This window comes from Pleurodeles waltl, chromosome 8 (genome assembly GCF_031143425.1).
Source record: "Pleurodeles waltl isolate 20211129_DDA chromosome 8, aPleWal1.hap1.20221129, whole genome shotgun sequence".
Taxonomy (NCBI): domain Eukaryota; kingdom Metazoa; phylum Chordata; class Amphibia; order Caudata; family Salamandridae; genus Pleurodeles; species Pleurodeles waltl.
In genome coordinates this window covers 112,744,483-112,770,006 of record NC_090447.1, presented here as the reverse complement: position 1 = coordinate 112,770,006, position 25,524 = coordinate 112,744,483, and the positions used below count along the sequence as shown (strand labels likewise).

Genomic DNA, 25,524 nt, shown 5'->3' with positions numbered 1-25,524 from the left:
GGCCTGCAGCCGATGAAGCAGCACGTCTAGTGTGGAGCTCCGGGCCGCAAACCGGGCCCGATCAGTATACCGTCAAAAAATAGAGCCCAATTGCAGATGGAACGGATGGATCAGCTATCGGAGCGTCAGCACCATGTGGCGGCACCGCTGCAGACCTGAACTGTTGGGGAAATCTGGATAATTCGTCCTGCTCTCTCCGCGGCCGCCGAGTCTCAAGATGGCGGCTGCGCCCGAATGACGCCTTGGCTGGGGCAGTGAGGCGAAGAGGGGGGACCAGGCCCCCGGGCTGTGATCCAGCGCCGATCCCAGGAACAGCCTCCCTGATAATAGTGGACCCCTTGCTTGTCGCGGACGGTGGCAACAAATCACGGTGAGAGCGCAAGCCGAGGGATTTAAGGGGGCGAACGTGGAATCGAGAGGGCCTGCTAACTGGTAGTATCGGCGGAGGGCAGCCTACCCCCAACGAGAGGCTCAAGAACAGTGGTTGGCCGCAGGGGATGGGGGTGCCCCACCCAATGAAGTACATATTCGCAGCGACCCGACAGAAATGCACCAAGAAACCTGCACACGATCACCCATACTGAGACGCTCCACTTGGAGAGGAGCAATCAGAAGATTCTCTGCACCCCTGGAGCCACAACATGCCGGAGGAGGCGGTTAGATGTGACCAATTTTTGCAGTGACTTGGAGTCCACGTCATCTGTGAGTGGTGATGATCACCAGAACCAGCCGAAGGAACTATCGGACGATTCCACTTCGAGGTGGACCACTCAAGATTGTGCAGGCAAACTTGTTTCATCTCCGGCCTGCCTCCTTGCTCGAACAATGGGGAAGCCCAAAAAACAAAAAGAACACCATCAAGATGGCGCCTCTACTGCCAGACCGCTTGAGCAATCCCAATCCGTGGGCTCACAAGAGAGCCAGGAACCACAGGTGACGACTTTAGGCACCGTTCTCCTCACCATTAAAGAGTCCCACGAGGTGCTTGAACGCAAAATAGACAACCTAACAATAGACCTCTCACTGCTGCAGGACGACCATCAGAAATTAGCTGAAAGAGTGGGAACAAACGAAAAAAATATTACCCTGATGACCGCAACACAGAAATCCACTTCTTCAGAGCTTCAGGAATTCACATCAAGGGTCAAAACACTGGAAACAAGGGCAGAAGATGCTGAAAAACGGGCCCGTCGGAGTAACCTCAGACTAGTTGGCATACCAGAAGGAGCGGAATCATCATCAATCAGCATGGAATCTTTCCTGGAACAGTGACTTAGAAGTGCGGTGGCACCGGAGGGCCTCTTGGCGTTCTTTGCGGTGGAGAGAGCCCACAGAGTACCCGGCAGACCACCCCCTCCCGGAACCAGACCGAGAATAATAGTGGCAAAACTGTTACACTATAAAGACAGAGACCACATACTAACTCAATCCCGCTTACGAGGCGAGGTCATATATGAGAATCGGAGAATCATGATATTTCCTGACTTCACCAGGGGAACACAAGCGCAAAGGGCCTCCTTCAATGAACCTAAGCGGGTCTTGTGCGAGAATGGTATAAAATACGCGATGCTCTTCCCAGCCAAGCTCAGAGTGGAATATAACAATACAACACACTTCTTTCTATCTCCACAATCAGTGGAAGACTGGCTGGAAACCCTGAACTTGGCCAAACCGGCCCTCAACCCTTGAGCCTTCCGCACGCCCGGGAGGAAACGCAGTAGATCTAGGAAACAGATCACTGAGGCAGACCCTCCAAGACATCAGTCACTACAGGAAATGAGAGAGGCCATAAACACTGCAGCGACACTGAGCAGAGGGATCCCTCCACTATCCCCAGCCTCTGGCTATATCTCAGATATTGACTCGTGCAGCGGGGGTTCCTCTGGGTCTTCACAGGACACGCTCGTCAGCTTACCCCCGGTGACCCCGAGAACAGCGGGTGAAATTGTCTGTACTCTCCCTGAATGAACGAAAAACGTCATGAATACTGATTTGAGTTTTGCGATACTATTACATAAATCAGATGAAGGAAACTCTGAAACTGATCTCAACGAAGCCTCTCAAATACACTTCACTGGGCAGCAGAAGTAACACAGATGGGCCCGGGGAACGGCCCGGGGCGACGGCTCTCGGCCCTTGACACGCGACCCACCTATAGGACACTAACTAAGACTGTTAATACGGTTTGGACGGGGAGAGTTATAGATACCGGTCCTGGGGAATGGGAGTTGGGAATTGAGTTAGTTAATTTAGTTTTAGGGGTACTAAATGCACAAATAAGTAATGATCCAAGCAATTCTCGATTTTTCAAAAAATTTGAAGTATTATTATGGTTCCAAACGTTGCAACAGGAATACAGGTTCTGTCCACATCACACCACCAATATAGATCATGACCACACAAGTTAAAATTATAACCTGGAATGTTAGAGGCCTAAATAACATGTCTAAAAGGTACAAAGTGCACAATTACCTTAAACGAAGGGGTATTCACATTGCTATCTTACAGGAAACACACCTAGTAGAACAAGAAGTTAATGCCCTGAAAAAAAGATGGAGAGGCCAAATCTTTGCCACTACTTACTCAGCGTTTATAAGGGGAGTGTTATGGTGGATCCGTCCTGGGGTGCCCTTCCAGGTGCTACACAACATCATAGATAAGGATGGGAGGTATGTAATAGTCACAGGGAGATTGGAAGGAAGAAAGATAGCCCTTAGTGGAATATACGCTCCGAATCAAGATCAAGGGAAATTCTTTGACAAGAATCACGGGATATGGGTCCACTTATCACAGGCCCAAAAATAATCAGGGGTGACTATAATTGCATAGCTAACATTGATCTGGATAGATCACATCCACCTCTCTCTCAATCCCTGATCTGTAAAACTGCCCTACTATTCAAAAGTTGGCAACTACACTGGCACCTCAAAGACTGCTGGAGACAACTCAACCCATACATTAGGGACTACTCATATTATTCAGCTGTACATGCATTACATGTTGGGCTGGACACCTTCTTGGTATCGCCGGAAGTGCACAATACGGTGATGACAGCTGAATATCTTAGTCGCACCATATCGGATCACAACCCCCTGATGCTCTCATTAGCTTGGAGTGGGGAAAGACCCTCAATACCAACTTGGCGTTTGAGGGCGGATACTCTGGAAGACGAAGCATTTAAACAACTCTTGCATAAAAACATTGATGACTTCTTTAACCAAAACACTGGGACTGCCTCCTCCTGATCCACTGAGTGGGAAACGTTCAAAGTAGTCACTAGGGGTCAATGTATTAGCAAAAATATGGGAATCCGGAAAGTATTGGAAATGGAACTCAAACGGCTCGAGGACTCTCTCAGAGATCTCGAACGTAATCACCCTACGCAACCTGATCTGTCTCCCTTACTGCTCGAAACCAGAAATAAGATAGCTGAGGCGAATATCAGACTGTCTTGCTTCGATTATAAACTCTTTTTAAGCAGACAACACGCAGAGGGGGATAAGTCAGGAGCCCTATTAGCCTAGCTTGCCAGGCCCCATACGCAACAAACGGTCGTGGTGGAGATTGAAGACGCCCCAGGTCATAGTGTCTATGGGCAGAAGGAGATAAATGCGAGCTTCTTTAAATACTACTCAGCATTGTATGCACCCCCTGTTGATATAATAACTGAGGCCCAGATACGAGAGTTAGAAGCCCTCACTCTCCCAAAATTGGGAGCTGAGGACTGTTCGACTCTGGCGACGCCTATCTCGATCGCAGAAATCAAATCGGCAATTCAAGGCATGGCGAGGGGCAAAGTCCTGGGGGCGGACGGACTTCCAGTGGAATTTTATCTCAGATTCCAGGATTTACTAGCTCCACAACTTTGCATACTATACGCAGAAGCATGGAGTAATAATAGTCTACCCCAATCGACCTCCGAAGCCATCATGATTCCATTATTGAAACCCGATAAGCCCCCCAATGATGTCCGGTCGTACCGTCCGTTATCCATGCTCAACCTTGATTATAAAATACTTAGCAGGGTATTAGCGGACAGGCTGTTACCTCATATGACCTCGCTGATCCATTGGGATCAGTCGGGTTTTATTCCATCACGCAGCACTGCTCAAAATATCAGACGCCTGCTCTCAATCCTCCACAACATACCACTAACAACACCACATGCAGCGATCGTATCGGTGGACATCGAGAAAGCCTTTGATAGCTTGAGATGGGACTATCTAGAGCAGGTCATGCTACAGATGGGACTTGGAGAGGGCTTCGTCCAACGTTCTCCAAGTGTAGACTTCTGTACACCAACCCCACAGCACGAGTGCGAACAGGTCACACTGTGTCTGACTCTTTCCCCATAGGTAGAGGTACCAGGCAGGGCTGCCCTTTATCACCCCTTCTTTTTGCAGTGGCAGTAGAACCACTTTCTCAAATGGCCAGAATCCGAGGATATTATGAGGGTATTTTGATTAATCACTGGACACATCATATTGCTCTCTACGCGGATGACATGCTACTTTTTCTTAAGAACCTAGAAGTAGATCTACCGGGAGCAATGGACATGTTGGAAACGTACGGAGTAGCATCTGGTCTCCGCATTAATTGGAGAAAATCTTCCATCTTCCCGGCAACTAAAGGCACCACAGAACCTATAGACACCAAAGGTCTGCCCTGGACCCCAAATACGTTTAAATATTTGGGAGTTAATATATACCATACCACGGACGACCTGTTAGACGGGAACATACATAGAACACTTAGAGGGATACGGGCAAGTATGCAGTTCTGGAAGACACTCCCCCTGACTGTTTCTCGAAGAATCGCCCTGCTTAAAATAATAGTACTGCCCAGACTGCTCTACTACTTCTCTACTATTCCACTTTTAATTCCAAAAGCAGTATTAAAAAATATGGAATCCATGGTCACGAGCTTCATATGGGGATCGAGTAGACACAGAATAGCGTTACACACTCTCCAGAGACCTACCACTGAAGGGGGCCTAGCTGTCCCAGACCTGGAGATTTACTACTGGGCAGGACAATTGCAATGGTTGGCAAAATTGATTACAGAGCCCCCAGTGCCCAGGAACTTACAGATTCCACTGAACAGCCAACTAGCACAAATCCTGGGTATATTACTGAACCCCAAAAAGCAGAAACGGCCCCTGCCTCCGGAGTGGGAGCCAACCAGATATTGCTGGGAGCAATACCTAAAACGCACCCGCACTACGGCACCATACGCACCTGAGGCCCCCATAACCTGCCTGACACACACTATAGGAGACCATATGATAATAGGCATTACTAAATTAAAGACATATAGGTGGTCATTCTGACCCTGGCGGTCTTTGACCGCCAGGGCAGAGGACCGCGGGAGCACCGCCGACAGGCCGGCGGTGCTCCAATGGGGATTCCGACCGCGGCGGTAAAGCCGCGGTCGGACCGGCACCACTGGCGGGCTCCCGCCAGTGTACCGCCGCCCCATTGAATCCTCCACGGCGGCGCAGCTTGCTGCACCGCCGCGGGGATTCCGACCCCCCCTACCGCCATCCAGATCCCGGCGGTCCGACCGCCGGGATCCGGATGGCGGTAGGGGGGGTCGCGGGGCCCCTGGGGGCCCCTGCAGTGCCCATGCCACTGGCATGGGCATTGCAGGGGCCCCCGTAAGAGGGCCCCTACATGTATTTCACTGTCTGCTGCGCAGACAGTGAAATACGCGACGGGTGCAACTGCACCCGTCGCACAGCTTCCACTCCGCCGGCTCGATTCCGAGCCGGCTTCATCGTGGAAGCCTCTTTCCCGCTGGGCTGGCGGGCGGTCTGAAGGCGACCGCCCGCCAGCCCAGCGGGAAAGTCAGAATTACCGCGGCGGTCTTTCGACCGCGGAACGGTAATCTGACGGCGGGACTTTGGCGGGCGGCCTCCGCCGCCCGCCAAGGTCAGAATGAGGGCCATAATATTACAAAACTGGGTGATCTGTTTAATAATGGGAGTTTACGCACCTACGCAGAATTACAAGAACAGTTTGCTCTTCCATCAGTACTGTTCCTTACCCATAACACCATAACTAGAGCTATTAATAAGAGCTGGGGAGTGGGTTTACTTGAACCATCTACTTACGAGGGTTGTAACCTTATCTGCTCAATTGGGGAACGGAAAGGAGTGATCTCAGGTATATATAAATCTCTACTGAACAGCACATGTTTACCTCTAAGCAAACTTAAAACCAAGTGGCAGACAGAGTTGGAAACTACTATAGATGATGCACAGTGGACCAGGATAACCTCCCACATCTACACAGTGTCGAGAAACACAAGATTTAAATTAATACATTTGTATATATATATCATAGAGCCTACCTAACTCCTCAAATGTTAACTAAAATTTATGGTGCAATTCATTCCTGCTGCCCACGATGTACTGAACCTGCCGTAGGTCTATTACAAATGTTGTGGAACTGTCCTCTGCTGGGAGACTACTGGGCAGTGATCTTTAGGAAGATTTCCTTTTGCACTGGGAGAACGTCACCCCTCTCATCAATCGTGGCAGTATTGGGAGATTTTACTCGTCCCTCAGCTCACAAAATAGCCAATAAGTTCATTGACCTTGCTTTGATTGTAGCTAGAAGAGGGATAACCTCACATCGGAAGAACGCAGTGGACCCACAAGTGACTAGATGGCAAAATACATTGGAAAAATGGGCAGAGGCCGAGGGAGCGGTGCTGTTGAAAGAAACTATACAAGGACAAAGACCCAGAGAAAATGTTACACAATGGAACATGATCCTAGAGAATCTGAGAACTATAGACGCCCCCTTATCAGAAGAAGAGAATACGACCTCAGAATCTGAAACCAAACAGTCCTCTACACCCATAACTTAGAGCGTTGCACGTTTGCGAAGTATGACTTGATTACGAGATTTGCTGACCTATGATCCTTTGCAAATGAATCTTGTCCCGAATGGGGGGGGAGGAGGGATTCAGTACAACGTATTTTTTTTTCTGAACAGTATATTATTGTTGAGTGTACGTTGTCGCACTACCATAAAAATAATAACAAATATCTTGAAAAAAAACAAAAAAAACAAAAAAAACACGATGTATTGAAATACAAACATAATTTCCTTTTTAATGATGTATCCAGAATCCTCGAAGATCATAGAGATTTGGCCATAATAAAAGACAATAGATTAATAAAGGCAAGTGCACTGGTGGGTCTCCAGTTTAATGTACTTGACATACTGATTTGTTTGAGTGCAACTACATTTTCTTCGATTGTGAAAATCAAACATATGACTTTGATTCATCTCCCTAAATGTCTTAAAATGGGTCCTTCATGGAGGGAGATGTGTTGTTTTAAGAGATGCACTGCTGAAGGGGGTGCGTTTTGAAGCAGTCATTGAAAAGGCTGAAACAATCATCACTCAGGTGGAGGAAAAATGTGTCATTAATGCTACGACAGGGAAAGGACCTGGGATCTGATTCAAAAAAGCTGCTGCACATTTGCATTCTTTGAAGCTGCTCATTTTGTACGATGAGGATCTGCAGAAAGATCTTGGGACCATCGAAACTTTTCAAGCAGACAAGAAGTTGTGCTGTCATAAATTGGGGGCAAGAGGTGGGTGCAAGGTTGTTCACAGAGGAGGACAATAGGGAAAATGGTGAACAATCACAGGGGTGCAACTGTGGATATTCACCTACATTTACAGTGATTTGTCATGCCCAGGTTGTGTTTTAAATAGTTAAGTGAGCAAAAGTGGTTGTTGAAATATATTGAAACTCAAAATATTTAAGGGTTATAGAGAGAAGAAATTATCCACATATATATTATTCTCTAAATGGAGAAAACAACTGAAAGTTATAGTACTTAATAACCAATATCCATACTTAATACCCCTATCCAGAGCCTGCCTGCTGGGACAAAATCCACAGTTTAAGGTTACACACAGAAATCTTCCATTTTTGTGACTTTGCTGTGTACCACCTTGGATTCTGGCAAATCCCAAAAAAGTAGTTACTGTTATGAAAATCGTAGATTACCATTTTCAATGAGAATTAACCCTTATTGTGCATAATTCTACAAGCAGAAAATATAAATACTAAATCGTTGCTGAAAACGTCTAATATTTATACCGCTAAAGTATGAAAATTGCAGGTGTCTTAAAAGATGAAATATTAATTTCTGGTGGTCTTAATATCTTATGAAGGGGGTCTCTGACATACAGACAATGGACATACGGAAAACCGACTTTGAGGAGACTAAGGCCTTACCTCTCCGTTAGTCCAAGTAGTATGTGCTTTTTAGCACACCCTATAAAATCAGACTCCACAGGGTTCAGAATTTATTGATTACAACACATAGCACATATTACAATATTTTGAGGCATAAAATGCAGCTTTTGGTGACTATGGCACCGAAATCTGCCTGTCACAACAAATACAATGTTGTTTTCTCCTGGCAAATTCTGGCTGTTTTGACTTGCAAAAATTGACCAAAGAGTGACCAAAAAGCCACCAGTGCTATGAACATCTAAACCTAGATGGTTCTATGAGAATGTTTGTGCTTTCCTCATGTCATGATATTACCTGCAGTAAAATAAAACAAGAAAGGGGAACATTGCCCTCTCTAAATGTGTTTGTTATAATGTCCCTGTTTTAGGTTTTGGATGGAATAGTTAATAACAATCTGGATTTTTTGAAGGTGTATTCTGATAAATTAGATATGTGTCTCTCAAGATTGCGTGAATAAAAGATCCGTTTGCACATTGAAACTTGCCAGTTCACCAAGTAGATGCAGGAACTATGTTTTTGCCTGCCATGATTGTGACATGCTTCAGTGTTGGTCCCCTCCTTGCACTGGTGAAACAGATGTATACCCTGATTCTTCCGATTTAAAAAAAAACACTTCCAGAGCTTCCTCTGTTTGTAGCTCACACCTACATCTGTTTGACCAATGGCTGGGGGAGTTGGATGATATAGGGGATGTCTCCTGTGACCTTACCACCCCCATCCACAATTATAACCCCATTTATGTGTCTGGAGCTATGTCTTTGCCAGGAGAGTGGACACATAAACATGATGACAGATTAGACCAAGCAGCAAAGTTCTGCCAAAAAAGTTAATCTTTGAAAGGTCTTATTAAATTGTCTATTTGGAATGTATATAGAATGGTTTCTTTTTACTCTTTTTTAATGTGATGATTAACAACATACCCCTCTGTGTTATCTGCATGTTTTCCAAATTAAAAAAAATCTATAGTGGTGACATTTTAGCTCAGATTTTTCATCAACATCGTGGTAGAAGAAATCAGAGCACAAGTCCCATTGCCAAATTATTGCAACATGCACCAGCATCATTTCGGGGGGTTGTGGCCCAGAACTTATACCCAAACGTGCCTTGAAGTGAGGAAGACTTCCAACGGGCCTCTGAAGATCACAAGGTCCCTTCCCTTCCTTCCCTGGCTCCAGTTACTGTATTTGGGGGGGGGGGGGGGGGGGCGGGATATGCAGCCCTTTGATTAATGATTGCCCTATTCAGGTAAAGGTGTCAGCTCCTCCCTCCCATCTAGCCCAGAAAGACCCATCAGCCAGGTGATCAGCCATCAGAATGCAAATGTCACACCCAAGCCCTTTTGTATGTGACTGTCAAGAAGGAATGCACAAAGCCCAGCTGTCATTTACCCCAGACGTGTATTCAGAGACAGGCAGAGAATGGTTAAGTTAAGAAAATACCAACTCTCTAAAAGTGGCATTTTCAGACTTATAATTTAAATTTTGATTTCACTATAAGTTGTGATTTTAAAATGTGAGTCCACCAAACTCCATATTTCTATCTTTTCCCAAATGGAAATTACACTTAAAAGAGGGTTCAAGGTAATCCCAATGTTATCCTATGGGAGATTTAGGACTTGCAATAGTGAAAAAAAAAATTAATAGTTTTTCACTACATGGACATGTTAAGCTTGAGAGTACTTGTCCAACTTTTTAATTACACTGTACTCTGCTCTTGGGGCTAACTAGGGCCTACCTTAGGGGTGATGTGATAAAATAGAAAGTTTGGGCCTGCCCAGGGCTGGACTGGCCGTAGCTGGCATCTGGCATTTTCCCAGGAGGTTGGAAGGGTGGGGTCCGGTTTTGCAGTGGTGGGGGCTGGTTTTGTGACTGGGGGCTAATTTTGCAGAGGTGCTGCAATATTGGCCCCCAGTAACAAAAGCTTCAGCGCTTTGCATTTGCAACACCCCAGTCCTCCCCCCCGACCTGGGGGCTTGTCGGACAAAATTGCCAAGGCTGCTTTGGGTTCCGAGTCCGGCCCAGGTCGAAGTGACAGTTTAAACTGCACATGCCGGCTCTGCAGTGGTAGGCCTGAGACATGTTTGGAAGGCTACTGTAGTGGGTGGCACAATCAGTGCTGGAGACCCATTAGTAGCATCTCATTTACAGGCTCTGAGCATGTACAGTGCACTTTACTAGGGACTTACAAGTACATTAAATATGCCAATTGTGGAGAAGCCAATGTTACCTTGTTTACAGTTCAGAGCACCTGCACTTTAGCACATGTCAGCAGTGGTAAAGTGCCCAGAACCACAAAAAACTGCAGAAATTAGTCAGAAAAACAGTAAGTCAACGGGCAAAAGGTTAGGGTAATCCACGCGAAGGATGCCAGTTCTAACATCTACTGAAGAGGGAGGCATACTCAAATTGACAGAGCACCAAATAGGGAAAATGCACAGTTGGAAAAGTCTTCCTGTATGCTTCCACTGAGCATAAAGAAGGATGATACACTGGAAAGCAGATAAAAAGGCCCAAAGGATGAGAATCTCTCAAGCATCCTTGGTGATCATCCATATAGAGTAATCCAAAAGATGGACATGACTGAAGTACTGTAAAAGAGGTACTATGGCTTTAAAAGGAGTCAGTACATTTGGAAGACTCTAGGGTCTAAAGACTCTCAGCTCAGTGTCTGTGTGACAACTCAGTGCTCATTTTTGTTTTGCCAAACCTGGTATGTTTTCTTAGGCAAGAGATCCATGACACTAGCCACTTGACCAGTGCAAACTGAGGTTATGTCATGTTAGTGGCCAACAGAGTGCTAGACTCTGTTGGGGCTATTGAGGGGTATTGAGAAACACCCAGAGAGGCACTCCTTTTAGCATAGGCGACTACTGTCCACATGCCCAGTCAATGGACTGGGAATGTGGGCAGCAGTCACCTCTGCTCATTAATACAATTTGGTGACACCTGATTCTAGTAGTCAGGTACAGGCATTTTTACTTGAACATAATGCATAGATTGCCAGCTGGCTGTCCCTGCTAAGTCCATGGAGTAAGTATATTTTGGCTAGCCTTCTTCATTCCCCCTGATTTTACATGGAGTATGCTCAAACGTGCTTATGTGTGCTTGGGTAACACGAGGCTGTGTACCCATGTTGCGGTCCTGCTTGTATGTATATAGCTCCTAATGTTTAAGGTGCACCGTAGGGTTGGTGGCAACCAGAGGAAGCTTTATCCACTCTACCTATCTGGATGCATGACCCCTGGTACTGTTCTTTAGGTCCCTCAATCAGAATTTATTGTAAAGCAGCAGTCAGTATCGGACTTTGAATCATCATCTAGTGGAGGGACCTTTTGCTTCAAGATACTGAACTCAATAAGTTCAAGTAGGTCAAGGTGTGACCTGGTCAGATATTGACAACTGAATAAAGACTGTGTCCTGTAAAACGGCATGGGACACAAGCATCATCCAAATACTGTCCCACTGCACTACAATTATTCCTTTGCATTGTGCTGTGAACAAGAACAGTGTACCTGGAATACACAAAAGGGAATGTAACAGTGTTACCTCCAAAAGTCTGTCTTGGAGCTGAAGTTAACCAAAAGTATAATTCATTTCACTGTGAGCCACTGGTGTTAACCTTGAACCTGATTGGATATGGGAAAAGCCAACTGTCCACAATACAGGATATCAGCTGCCTTTCTACCATTTACAGTTTTCACTTTCCCCCCCCCAAGGAGTTCTGCACACCAGGAAGATAAAGAACAGAGAAAGGACATGTAGCTATCCCTCTTTTTGGTATAATGCCTATACCCTTGCTGCTAACAATCTGTGCTGCTACTGTTGCTGAAGTATCCTAGAAGTAGACTTCCAAGCAGGGAAAGACCCAACCTGCTCATCAAGAGTTTAGGGAGCACGTTTGTATGTCAGGAAGTTGGAGAAGCTGAGCCTTCGGAGACCTGGAGCTGTGAAATGCTGCTCAGCTAACATGTTTGTTCCCTTCCGACCAGTCTCCAAGTCAGTATGCTTCATTCTGTTTCGTCCCTAATGATAGTAGGCCGCCCCTATGTCTGAACCCTCCATCTCTACTAATTTATGTAGTGCTAGCAACTTGTGGTCTGTGTGCCCCTAACTTCATGCACTGCACCATTTCTTCAGCCGCTAATACTCGTGTATTGCCCATGAATGGTTGAGCATGAGAGGTCCATCTTGCTCCCCCGTGCTGCCATGACTTGCCACTTCATCCTCAGACGAGTTGGCACTATGGGTGAATTTGTGTGCTCAACCCCACCCTTACCGCCTTCCTGTGTGGTGCAGATTGCAGCTTTCAAAACCCGTGCGACCGTTGCCCATACGGCTGTCCGCCATGTACAGTCTCCAAAATTCCACTACCAGTTATCATTTGGTAACAAATGTGAACAGTTTTAATGCAATGCAGAGCTTGGGTTCCCCTTGGAGATTATCACTGTTGATGCATGTAAACCCTGTTACATGTGAAAGTCTAGTGCACAGGTCAGAGACAAAGGGCCTGATTCTAACTTTGGAGGACGGTGTTAAACCGTCCCAAAAGTGGCGGATATACCACCTACCGTATTACGAGTCCATTATATCCTATGGAACTCGTAATACGGTAGGTGGTATATCCGCCACTTTTGGGACGGTTTAACACCGTCCTCCAAAGTTAGAATCAGGCCCAAAGTATCTTACTTGTCTCTGCTGAGTTACTTTTCACATTTCCTTGAACAAATCCACATCATGTGACTCATGAGGGACACTGTGGCTGAAATAGCTGTACTGAAACTGTAACTGGACTGGAGAAAAAAAGCAAATTTGGGAATGGTGTTGAAACAGTTGTCAGAATCTCATAGTGAATTGACAATCAGGGCAGCAGCCAAGAAAAGCACAATGAGAGTGGATGGATCCAGCATGCACATTTCCTGTCAATTTAGCTTCGCCGCACTTAGATGCTTTCAAGACCTGCAGGCAATAAAAAAAGAAGTTATCAGTGTTCTGAAAGGAAGTATCACTGTGGCTCAGAGTCAGTAATGCAGAGAAAATATTTATTTTTGAAGACCATTAGGTGGCCCAGAACGTCTAGGTCTCCAAGAAGTTTGTAACTGCACAATTAGAATGACTGAATGAGGTACAATATGACCATTCAGTATACCTCTGAGATCTGTTGATGTCAGGACAAGTCTGAACTTACCTCTCTAACAGAAGGCTGGAGTGTCATGCTTGAATGTCAGAGACAGTGTGACCTAGGGTTAGAGGTAGGAACGTGGTCTTGTGTCCCCTCCTCTTCTTTCCTCCCATCCTGCCAAATTTTGTCACCTTGATGGCAAAGAGCTGGAATGTGTTCTTGATCTGACAGATTTAATGATGCTGATGTTATTATTTTACTGTGTTAATTGCATTGTGTGTGTCATTTTATGTTAGCACACCCACTGCACCTGTTTTGCTTGGAGCACTTGCTAAAGGGTAACACATCTTTAACAAACTATTTATTGTGAATGTTACATGTTCAGTCTAAACCAGATTTTATATACCTTTACCTCTCTCTTAAGAGTAAGCCTAGATAGTAAGCCTTCACTATTCAGTGGCCCTTCTCCTTGAAAGCCAAAGCACAAAGAGAAGGCTCTTAGAACTGTAGAGGGTCCTGTGTTTCCAGACACAACAGCCACACTCACTCAGGGATTGCCTATCTGCTCCTGAGTTGTGTAGACCTGAAGGACACGCGTGACACTGACCAAGCAGCAGTTGACACTGATGGATAAGGGATGACCAAGATAGGTTGATCTGGGACTGAGACAGAAATATTGGGAAGCAGGTCATAGAATTTGAAATGGATTAAGATGCAAATGTGGGGTCCCCAAAGATGAGAGACAGAGAGAGAGAAAGAGAGAGAGCGAGAAAGACACAAAAGAAGAGAAAGAAAATACTCCAAAGGAGGCGAAAGACAACTGGTTGAGAAAAAAATATATATTACTATTGCAATCTAGATAACACATTTTGTTCACATGCTTTGCTGCTTGCAAAAATGCATTTATATTATTAAAACATCAGTGCTTTAAAAAAAAAAACTCCATCTAACAGTCTATTTGACTGCTTAGTTTTAAATGTAAGGGGTGAAAGAATCCAACAACACATTTTGATCCAGACACCTAATGCAACACTGTATTTGTTAATGTACTATATTTACTTTTAGCTTATGGGGGATCAGTGCTATTAGGCATATTATGACTTTTCTTCTTAAACGAACTTTTTATTTTTAAATTAACTCCGTTTCACCTCCTGCCCTTTTGGATCTGTGTAAAATATTGCATTTTTTACAGGACAACTCGCCTTGCACCACTTGAGGTTTGTATGTGTGGCATGAATGATATTAACAAAGAGTGGATGGATTCTGACCACGTGCTAGCAGCATGCAGTGCAGAGATCGTTTCAGTGCATTTGACTGCCCCGTATTTTCTCTACAGGAATGAGTTCAGGGCTTGGACGGATGTGAAGCCAGCGAAACCTATCAAGGCCCAGCCTCAGTACAAGCCTCCCGAGGACAAAGTGGTACTTGAAACCAGTTACAAGGCCACCTTCAAGGGAGAGTTGATCAAGCCTGCTCCGGGGGATAACAAGCTGACTGAGCGCAGGAGAATACGCAGCCTCTACAGCGAGCCCTACAAAGAGCCATCCAAGGTAAGGGCTTAGGCGCGGAGCAGCCATTTCAGGAAACACTGATGCATGACTGCATGAGACATGAAGCTTACACCACCATCCACTTCTGGATTGCTTCTTTTCTAACTTCATGATAGAAGACATATTTCAATCCCAACCAACTAACAGTGCAAATCACTTATCGTGTTTTACCTCTGGGAAAGTCCATGGCCAGGTTCACTGAAAACTGTTTCATTCGCAAAGTCTGCACAGAGCAAAGTGGCTGCTTTTGCAAGCACACAGTCCAGCTTTGCAAATCATAATGCATAAATTGCAAACGTGCTGCAACAAGAGAAAGCCAGTATAGAAATATCCACACCTCCTTCATGGATGATATCAAGAGCATCACGCGGTCATGTTGTTGCAAATCCTCGAATGTTTACTTACTAATGAATAACGCAGTTAACACCTAACCTACTATTTTCACCCAACATAGGCAAAGGAACATAAACTGTCCGCCTGCTTCACAATATGGACAAAGTACCCTCCCTGGCAAAATGTCATTTAGAGGCAGACAAGGAAACTATGTTGACGGCGGAGCATACTCCAGCCCTGATGGATGAATGGCCTTTTGGTGCCTCATTTATACTTTGGTGGACTGTTAAACGTTCATCAGGGTGACTGAGTAAAATCCTTCCTCACTCTGAGGGATATGCTATCCACTAAAGTTAGAGATGTCTGCCGGCTTCGCAGACATCTGTTAACATTGGCAGGTACCTCCATCAAAGGAGTTCCTGTCAATGTTGTAAACGTTTGACAGACAGCTCCATCAAACATGACAGCTGCTCATCACAGTTTTACAGAAGTTGCTCATCACAGTTTTACAGAAGTTGCTCATCACAGTTTTACAGAAGTTTAAATTTTTCAAAAACAACGTCCTGCAGCGTGTGCTGGCAGTGATGGACGGAAAAAAAATGCACTTACTCCATCGGGCTGTCAGAGAGGTTTAGCAGTGGTGGTGATGGAGTAGTACAGCCATGCCCAAACCTATTGCCATCTTGTATCTAAATCGGATGAGTAGACCATTATGTTGGCAGTAAGGATACTCCATAACTATTGCAAACAGAGTATCCTCAAAGCCAACATATAAATCAGCCCCGTAGCGCAACCCAATCTGCTCATGTAATGTATGCATGTTTCAACATTATAAAGTATCAGACAGGGTCTTGCTCACGGCAATAGCATTTAGCGTACTTGTTAACATTCATTTCTGGTTTGAACAATTGTAGTTCATGCAGAACAAATATACAAATTTAGAAAGACTTAAATCCCCTAGTATTTCTCCACTGAGTCACTCGAAATGTGTCACTCAAAGACCAACATCAATTGAGAAAAAAACAATTTAAAAAAAACTTTCAATGTTAACAATGATGCTAATTTTGGATGAGGGCCTACAAAGAAGAATTAGGTACACAATGCATAGTTGTAGTGAAAGGTCCCAAGGGAATGTCACACAAAATATATGCTAATGAAAGAGAAATCAAACTATAATGGGAGCCTATCAGATAGTAATCTTTGAGATCATTAAGTACAAGTAGGTAATTGAAAGGCTGTGCAAGATATTTAATTGGATATCATCATGAGCAAAGAGGAATAAACTCAAGAGATTTACAGACCAGAAGGAAGATGCAATAGTTAAGGAGATTAGGTAAAATATAGCCATTGATTGCACTTGAACCCAGCACAAAACACTAAACTCTCAAAAAGGAATAAGAGTGTCTGAACTTTGGAAAATAACAATCTGGGCAGATTTTAGCATCTAAAACCTGACAGAAAATTCTTGGAAACAGAAAAAATCTTTCTCCATTGTAAGGTTAATATGTCTCTGCTAGGGTAACCAGATGAAGCATCTCAATGCAAGTCTGTGATTGGGGAACTTCATAATGTCTAATCTCTTGTTAAGAGGTCCAAAAAGTTACACAACAAAGCAGAGTTTAACAGTGTATGAAAAACCTGTGTTGTATGATATTTATTCTAGCGACATAAAGATGTAAAATTTTAGAAATACAGTTCAGTGCCATTAGTGATGCTGAAGATCCAACTTATGAGTACAAAATCATAATACAATATAATTTATGCACTGATTAGTAACTCCAGTATGTCATATTAACGCAATATCAGCATCATCAAAGATCCCAATAGTATGTCTTTCAGCACATATTGAATTTGCCTTGATAGATGAAACCCTACCTAGAACATGCCAAGAAAACCCGAAGCCTCCATGAAGTATAACTTCTTCTTTGTGACTGCTTATCTCTGGAATGTGCCCATCATAGCAGGGGGCAAGGAGATGGGTGTGTAATTATCTGGATGCAAAGCTTCCAAAATAGCTGTTAAATAGAACAGTGACTGCACGTTACAACATGATGGAATTCAGGCCTAATTTAAATGACATGATGTAATGAGTAGAGAATGTTTGAAGGGTTGGGGGAAAAGGCTCTTTGGGGGTATGGTGATCTCTTGTGCTAAATCATCTTTTGCAATAATGTTAAACTAAGCCATGTAAGGCTTCTTATCATGTTCTTTATGGCTACTGTCATAATTTGCTTATGGCGACCTTGTATTCTGATGCTGCTTCCTGTTTTCCACCCTTTCTTGTGTGTTCTCTGTGTTTGTGGTTTGTTATGCATGTCTGTCTAGGTAGAGAAGCCTAGCATTCAGACTCCAAAACCGAAAAAGACAACAACAAGCCATAAACCACTGAAAAAGGCCAAAGAAAAGCTGGTTCCATCTGGCCGTGCTACCAAGAAAAAGAGTGCGGAGAGTGCCACTGCAGCAAAACCAGAGGACAAAGAGAAAAGCAAAGAGATAAACAATAAATTGGCAGAGGCTAAAGAGTAATTTTACTGCACTTTTTTGATTTTGTTCTGTTTTTTAGCAAAGGCCACAAAACATATTAGAGGCTTCAAACCTGCTGTTGTACTGATTGTATTGATGTGTTTCCAAAAGGGGAAATAGAATTCCTCATTTTAGAGGACAGGTATACTGTAAAATGATTTGATGGCATCATGTCATACAGCCCACAACAGAGGAAAGTGAGTGCCTAGAGAATCTTGAGAGGGACTCATGGCAGTATGCCCCATTCTTTGTGAATTAAGATCCCATACACAGAAAGAATAATTTAAATTAAATCAAGGCATGGAAAAAGATCACCAGTGGGTGGATTAAATTAGATTTTTCACTCTGTATTCTTTCTTCAGATTTGTGTTGCTCCATAATTTCTCTTTAGTTGCTGAACGGTCAGCGTTTTCTAACTTTCCCTGTTGCTTTTCATTTTCTTGAAACTGGAGGAGGGATTTGTTTATGGCAATGAATTGGTGTTCTAAGAGAAAATGATTTGTGATTTTTTTAGTAAGGATTTTTGATCTGTAATCCCTCCGTATATTAAAATGGTAGACATTGTTCTAGTTATTTAATTGAGGTTTGCACATCTACGAGTTCCCAAACTAGCAGAAGCTCAGCAAACAAATGCATGTGAAGCAAACTACCTTTTTGCTGACACGATGAACATGTAGCATACTGTAATTCAGGTTTTTGTGAAAATCACAGAATCAATGTTGATTGTATACAAAATGTGATCCTTTCCAAAATTGACCTGCAGCTCCTGTAGGGGGCACAATACTTGCCAGTTGATGGACTGAGTGTTCCAGCACAGTATGTATTAATAATTGAATGATTTCAATAATAGATCAAAGTAAGAGGCATACTTGTACTTTTTATCATCAACTGCAGAGTCTATTTTAAACAGAGGAGAGGTACATCTATGCAACATAAATTCAGGAGGTCCTTCATCAATATTAGGAGTAAAAACAAGATACATGCTAATTATGGACCGGGTGACAAATAATATCAAGTTACAATATGGTTTTATTCTGCAAGAATGGAGTATAGGATGAACAGCAATTGGTGTCTGCACTAATGAACCGTTGTGTTCTGTGGTTGGCAGATATTAGATGTACTTGAGTAGTTTAAGTAAGGGATTTCTCTACATAGGTCATAAATTCCAAGTCTGATCTTTGGTAACACAGGTGTTCTCTCTTACCTTGATTATCATTTACAAATGTTGGGTACTTTAAAAGTAATGGATTTCTACCTGACTAATATTGCCTCTGAGGGGAAGAAATAAAAATATGCTATTTAATCCTTCCACTTTGATGAGGAAACCTTAAGTAAATGATCCAGACCTCACTAAAGGAGTCACACAAGGCATGGCGTTTTGTATAATGTGCTTTTAAACTATTAGCTGGGAAATGATGGCTGGTTTTAAACTGTGATTATGTAAGATTAATGGTGTGTTTCCTAGAGCAGACTGTCTGTGGTACAGCTGTGTACTATAGAACGAAGTAGCAGGAATGTCTCTGCACAGTATATGCCAGTTAGTCTTGCCTATAGTCCTAAAAGATACCCAATAATTCTACTAAATTTGGAATCCCTGCATATTTTATCCAGGAATGCATTATTTTGGGGAAAAAAAACTCTTTGCAATGTCAACAGTGGTCATTACTACCTAAGCATGCCACAATCCATTAATTGCATCTGATCACAATATCTACTCTGCCTTTCAGCATCCGTTCATTGCATGCACTTGTATTTTGACTTCCCCCTCCCAACAAATTATTTGCCAAAACCTAGATGCAGCACCCTGTCTGTAATAAAGGAACACTGCTTTGCATACTGCATCAGGACGCAAATTTGATTTAATTGTATTTCAGCAGTAAATATATTCATTGTTCTCTTTTTTCCAGAACAAACAATGAACCTCGGAATCCAACAGATCTAGTATTGAATGAAATGGACTTAAATCGGCCACTTGATGATAAAGTCCAACTACTTTAATCAATGCCCCGAGACTCATGCATATTTTAGAAGCTGATTTTTTTTCTTCCAATCCATTGAATTAGAATGCCAGTATCTACCATTAATTAAATAACAATAAACTTTCAATGTTTAGGAAGATCCCGGATCTGCAAAATGTTTATTTTCCTATCTCCATATTTAAGAGTCTCTTTAATTGGGCATTTGTTCTATTTACTCAATAGGCTCAACAACTTCCGGACTCGGAGTTAGAGGACTGGTAAACAGAAGAAGGTGTAGAGTAATTCAAACAGGTGAAACACAAGGTTCAAGTGGATTTTGAATAATCCAAGATTATTGCTAACGTGAAAAAATTAATCATCATAAGGATATATATGTCGTCCATCAACTTCTACTGCATATTTATTAGAGGAATTGGTAAAACTTGAAAGAAATCGCCAGCTAATAACAATTGCAGGCATAAAACAAAAGGGATATTTGGTAATGGAAGTTCAAATATGTTTCCCATATAATCATGCACAAATTTGTAGTCACATAACGTAAAATGATGATGGTGAGGTATTCAATGGACTCCTCACGTATGTGTTGTTTGGTGGGAAAAACAATTTTCACAGACAGGGAAGCAAATATAGTGACACTCTATTTTAATTTCTATACCAAAATTTATTTATTGATTGGTAATTGCTTGTTTAATTTCTTGGATGTGATAGATGTGAGGACAGACTGTATGCCTTCAGAGTTACTGTGGTTGTTCTAGTAATGGTATAATTATTAAATATGCCATTCTTTATGTCACAGTGGTTGAATTCAGCTACTCACACAGATTTGTACTTTGAACATTCATTCCCTTTTTGTAACTCCATAAATTGTGTAAGTGCAAAGTACTGTAAGTATTGTACATACAGTAATAAAATGCACACCAATTACATGTATGAAAATGTAAATGCTGAGCAGTTAGTAGCATGGAATACCCACTATTATACAATTATCCAGCAAACAATAAACTAAAGGTTACACTTTTTCTATTTTAGGGTTTCCTAGGCAATTGTTATTCATTACATCTCTGGGGTATAGGTATGTGTGTACCATTTTTTGTATTGCACTGTACACTACACCTTGTTGCAAGTGATAAATATGTACTCTGTGTTAAATGTTTTGCTGCTTATTTAAGATTTTTGTATGGTATGCAATATATTTATTTATTGCTGTTATTTATTTATTAAAATGCTACACCTTTTACATGTGCAAGCACTCACCTGTCTATTTATGCTAAACCCGCCTAACATTGAAATTACAGCCAATCGTTTCTCTGCTCCATATTTCATCCTGGCAGCAGATATGAAGTGTCTAATTGTTATTTTGTGGCCTAGGTTTGGTGGCATTTCACAGATTGTCTATGTAATGTGTTGGGCACACCACTCTTGGTGCTATTTCATTCTTCTAAGTATGAGAATGACTAAAGATATTAATGTATAACCAACTGATTGTGACGTGCTTGTGAGGTTTGCTTGCCCGAAATCCTTTCAAATATAAATAAACAGTAAAGAAGAATGTATGGCTTTCTATTGTATTCTGTTGAGAGAAGACACTACACTTACAAGTTCATTACTTGGATATATTTGTCCTTTTTTGCATTTGGGACAGAAAAGGGCAACACGACAGCTTAAGATGAGCTAACATAACAAATTGTAAGCATGTATTCTAAACACATCAACTGATGAAGGTGCACTGCTAATGATGGTTGCACTAATGCACTGGAACGGGCAGCAATTTCCACTCGTGCATCTGTCTAACAAAATTAACAATGGTTGGTCCATATTTCATCAGCTGTTACATCCTATTTTTTTTTATTTAATATTATTGTTACTGTTGAATATTTCTGTATACTTTTTTTCTGACACAGGACATTAGGATTGCTGGTGTGCTCCAGCTACTTAAGTACATAGGCACACATTCAAAAGAAAATGATGGAGCACGATGCTGAGCCAAAATTGGCAGCGCCGCACGCTGTCATTTTCACAACGCAGGGATGCACCATGCAGCACACACAGAAGTGCCAAAGCATCATTTTGAAATGATTGTTTATGTGCAGGAAGTGACACCTTCCCGCACATAAACAATTATTTCTGGCATTTTGCTCTTTCTATACATCGAGGAGGAATACAAGTATTCCTCCTCGTTAGTACTCCTCCTCGTTGCGCCTTGCTAACGCCACCCCTAATGTGCTCCAAATTTGGAAATGTCAATGCCAGGCTCTCTAATAACCATGTAACTCATCTAGCCAGTGTACCTGCACACACCGGACCGTAAGTTCTCTGTAACAAAATCAATACTTGCCCCGATGAACTTTGTGAGTAGAGTCCTCATAGGCTTTCAAGCACTTAACTACACATTGTTCTGGTTATGAGGAAAAGCTGGATAAGAAATACATCTAGATGCTATTTTTGTGCATCTAGAAACAGTGAAAGAAACTCCTGAAGGAGTAAATACTGTACCTGCTAAATCTAGTGCATGGACATCTGAAACACAATGACAAGAAATCAGACAAAGAAGTAGCGTAAGCTTTGCAGACAATTGCTTACGCTATACGTCCTCATTAGAAGGCCAAGCTCGCAAAAAACATAAGGCCACATCTATGTCCCATAAAGAGGAATATCTAGGTTGAGAAGGATTAATCATCCTGATACCTCAAAGTAATTTGCATACTAGTGCATGCTTTCCTACTGGCTTACCCTACAAAGGAGGATGCCCTGTCGAAATGGCTGACCTGAAGTTGACATTGTGATAAGCCTAACCCTGGGTGACTAATTTCGATAGAAAATTAACAGTCATTTTAATACTTGCTCCCAGGGGTTCAATACGTTGTTCACCACACCAACCGAGCCATCTTCTCCAAGAAGATTCATATCGTTTGTGTGTGGAATGAGCCCAGGATTGGGACAAGGAAAACATTGCATTGTCCGAGATAACTGGCACTTGCCAACATCGCCTGAAATTCTCCATGTCATGAGATGCACTTACCCCGTTAGCATCAAAAGATGAGGAACCCCCACTGGATCCAGGAGCAGAGATGGATCGGAAGGGATGCGAACTGGTCGTGCACACGATGTTGTTATTGCCTCCAGAAACCACGGTTCAGCCTTCCAGAGTGGCATCACCAAACATTATTTTCGGCCATCTGTCTCTTCATCTGAGAGAGTACTCTCTGAATCATGGAAAATGGGGGAAATGCATAGAGCAGTCCCCTCTCCCAAGACTGAAGGAAGGCATCTGACTCCGCTGCGAGGGGATCTGGTCGGCAACTGAAAAACCGTGGTAACTGGGAGTTCAGTCTTGACGTAAACAGATCTACTGAGCATGGGCCCCAAAGCAAGTTCAGGCTGAATAATATCTGAGGATTGAGCTTCCAGTCGCTGCCATCTCTTAGGAAACGAGAGTTCCAGTTCGCTTCCAGATTGGTACGTCCGGGGATGTACTCCGCACCGCCATCACTGTTATCTGATGTTGGAGACAAAAGTGCCAAAATTCCTTGGCTATCTTCACAAGAACTCGAGATCTGGTACCATCCAGCCGATTGATATATCGAACTGCTGAAACGTTGTTCATGCGCAACAGAATACAACACTTCACTTTACGCGGGGACAGCGATCGAATCGCAAACGCCCCAGCCAGAAGCTCCAGGCAATTGATATGGAGTTTGCCCTTCCCTGGGGACCAATGTCCCCCCGTCTCCACTGATCCGCATCTCGCTCCCCAGCCCCACCGGCTGGCATCTGACTCTATTATCGCTTCTGGAGCAGAGGCGAACATAGCTTTGCTGTTCCAGGCATCCATGTGGTCCAACCACAGGTCATCTCCGCCCTGGTTTTGTCGGACAACAATATCTGTTCCTGAATAGGATAGCCCTTTGCAAAGATGCAAAATCTTCAAACGTTGAAGAGCCCTGTAATGAAGAGGACTCAAAACTATTGACTGAATGGAAGAGGCCAAGAGACCCACCGAGCTTGCCAGCATCTTCAATGATACAGTCGGAGAGACAAGGCTCTCTTTTTTTATAGAGTTTCGCTTCATCAGAGAAAGCAACAGCTGGGTTTTGATAGAATCTACCTGAAAACCTAAGAATATCTATCGTTCGAGATGGGATCAATATCGATTTGTCTTGGTTTATGAGGAAACCTATGTCCTGAAGAAGCTGTATCGTCCCCACTGCTGTCTCATTACTAGCTCTTCGCTGGGTGCAATGATCAGAATTTCGTCGAGATAAATAATGAGGCGAATGCCTCTTTCCTTGGGGAACCGTACTACTGGACACAAAAGCTTGGTGAAACACCAAGGGGCTGAGGACAGTCCAAAGGGGAGTACGATGAACTTGTACCATTTGTCTAGTCAACAAATTGAAGATACCTTCTGTGTGGACCATAAACGGGGACGGTAAGATACGCATCTTTGAGATGCAAACGTACAAAGAAATCTCCTTCTTGTAAAAGATCTTGTAAAAGATGGATACCTTCCATCTTGAAGTGACAGTAGGTAAACCAAGAATTGAATTCCCTCAGATTGAGAACTAGGCGAAAGCGCCCCCACCATTTTTCTGCACCCAAAATATCATGCTGATAAACCTCGTAGGATGAAGTGTTCTCGCGACTATCGCTTGTTTGCGAAAAAATGCTTTGACTTCAGCATCTATGAAAAAGCTCTCTGTTTGGGAAAAAGAGATAGGATTTGGAGGAACTTGCTGCTGAGGGGGTGAGAAAAATTCTAGTCTGAACCCTCATACTGTCTGAAAGACCCACAGGTATTGAGAAATGTGCTCCCAGGCTGTAACATGCCTCTTTAGTCTTCCCCCAGAATCACCTCTGAAAAGGGAATGACTCTCACCTGTGATTGCGTCATCTGCAGCATTGAAACCTCCACGGTTGGAACCTTGGTAGCCACGGCCCTGGCCTCTTCCTGATCAGGTGGGGTAGAATCCTGAAGTGGCATAGCCAGTGCCCGTCCACGTTGGGTGTAACTTCCTGAGGCCTGATAAAATCCCAGGCCTGTCACTCGGCCTCTATAGCGTCAAGCCCTGAGAAAAAGGCCCCAGCTGAACATCTTTTTCATTGATGTCTGGGCCTTATCTAAGGCAGAAAAGATGGTGACATACTTCCCCAAATTCTTTATAAACTTTTCTCCGAACAGCATTCCATTAGCCAGGGAACCCGGTTCAATAGGGGCTAGTTCAGCCAGCTTCGGGTCAATTCTCATGTGTATTGATCATCTACGCTCGTTAGACATTGCGCATTTGGCATTTTCTAGAAGGCAGACTGCTCATTGAGCCCACTCCAACACAATGTCTGGTTCCAATGGGGAATTGGTGTCTTTTGCCTGAATGGTGAGCTCAAATATTTTCATGATGGGACCGGAGATTTCTAGGAGTTTATCTTGACATCCCTTCCATGCATGGTCCAGTCCTTTCTTAGGATCTTTGGTGAATTTTTCAATAGAGGTTGCCATGTTGGGATCTAATTTGAGTGTGTCCTCCATCCTACCCAGAAGAGATGGACGAGGAAATTTTGATCGCAGATTGTTACGTACATCACGATCTAACCCTTTCCATAATCTGTCCTGGACATAATGTGCAACCTCAGTGCAAGGAATCCACTCCGTGGAACGAGGGTGAATTAAATTCTCTGGGTCAAATGCCAACATGAGTTGCACCAGAGCGATCCTGTAAGTTGTGAGACTTACGTTTGCACTT

At 43.3% G+C, this 25,524-nt stretch overlaps 1 protein-coding gene across 2 annotated transcripts in view; it reads left to right on the top strand.

Annotated features, from left to right (window-relative positions):
* MAP6 (microtubule associated protein 6) overlaps positions 1-21,335 on the top strand; it is a 105,651-nt gene extending 84,316 nt beyond the window's left edge. The window contains exons 2-4 of one of the 2 annotated variants that reach the window (XM_069203874.1): positions 14,738-14,951; positions 17,610-17,806; positions 20,009-21,335. In XM_069203874.1, coding sequence (XP_069059975.1) covers positions 14,738-14,951; positions 17,610-17,806; positions 20,009-20,036 — 439 coding nt within the window. In that variant the 3' untranslated portion in view covers positions 20,037-21,335. Of the gene's footprint in view, positions 1-14,737; positions 14,952-17,609; positions 17,807-19,714 lie in introns of both variants that reach the window. The other variant, XM_069203873.1, reaches the window with a different exon arrangement.
* Positions 21,336-25,524: the final 4,189 nt, after the last annotated feature.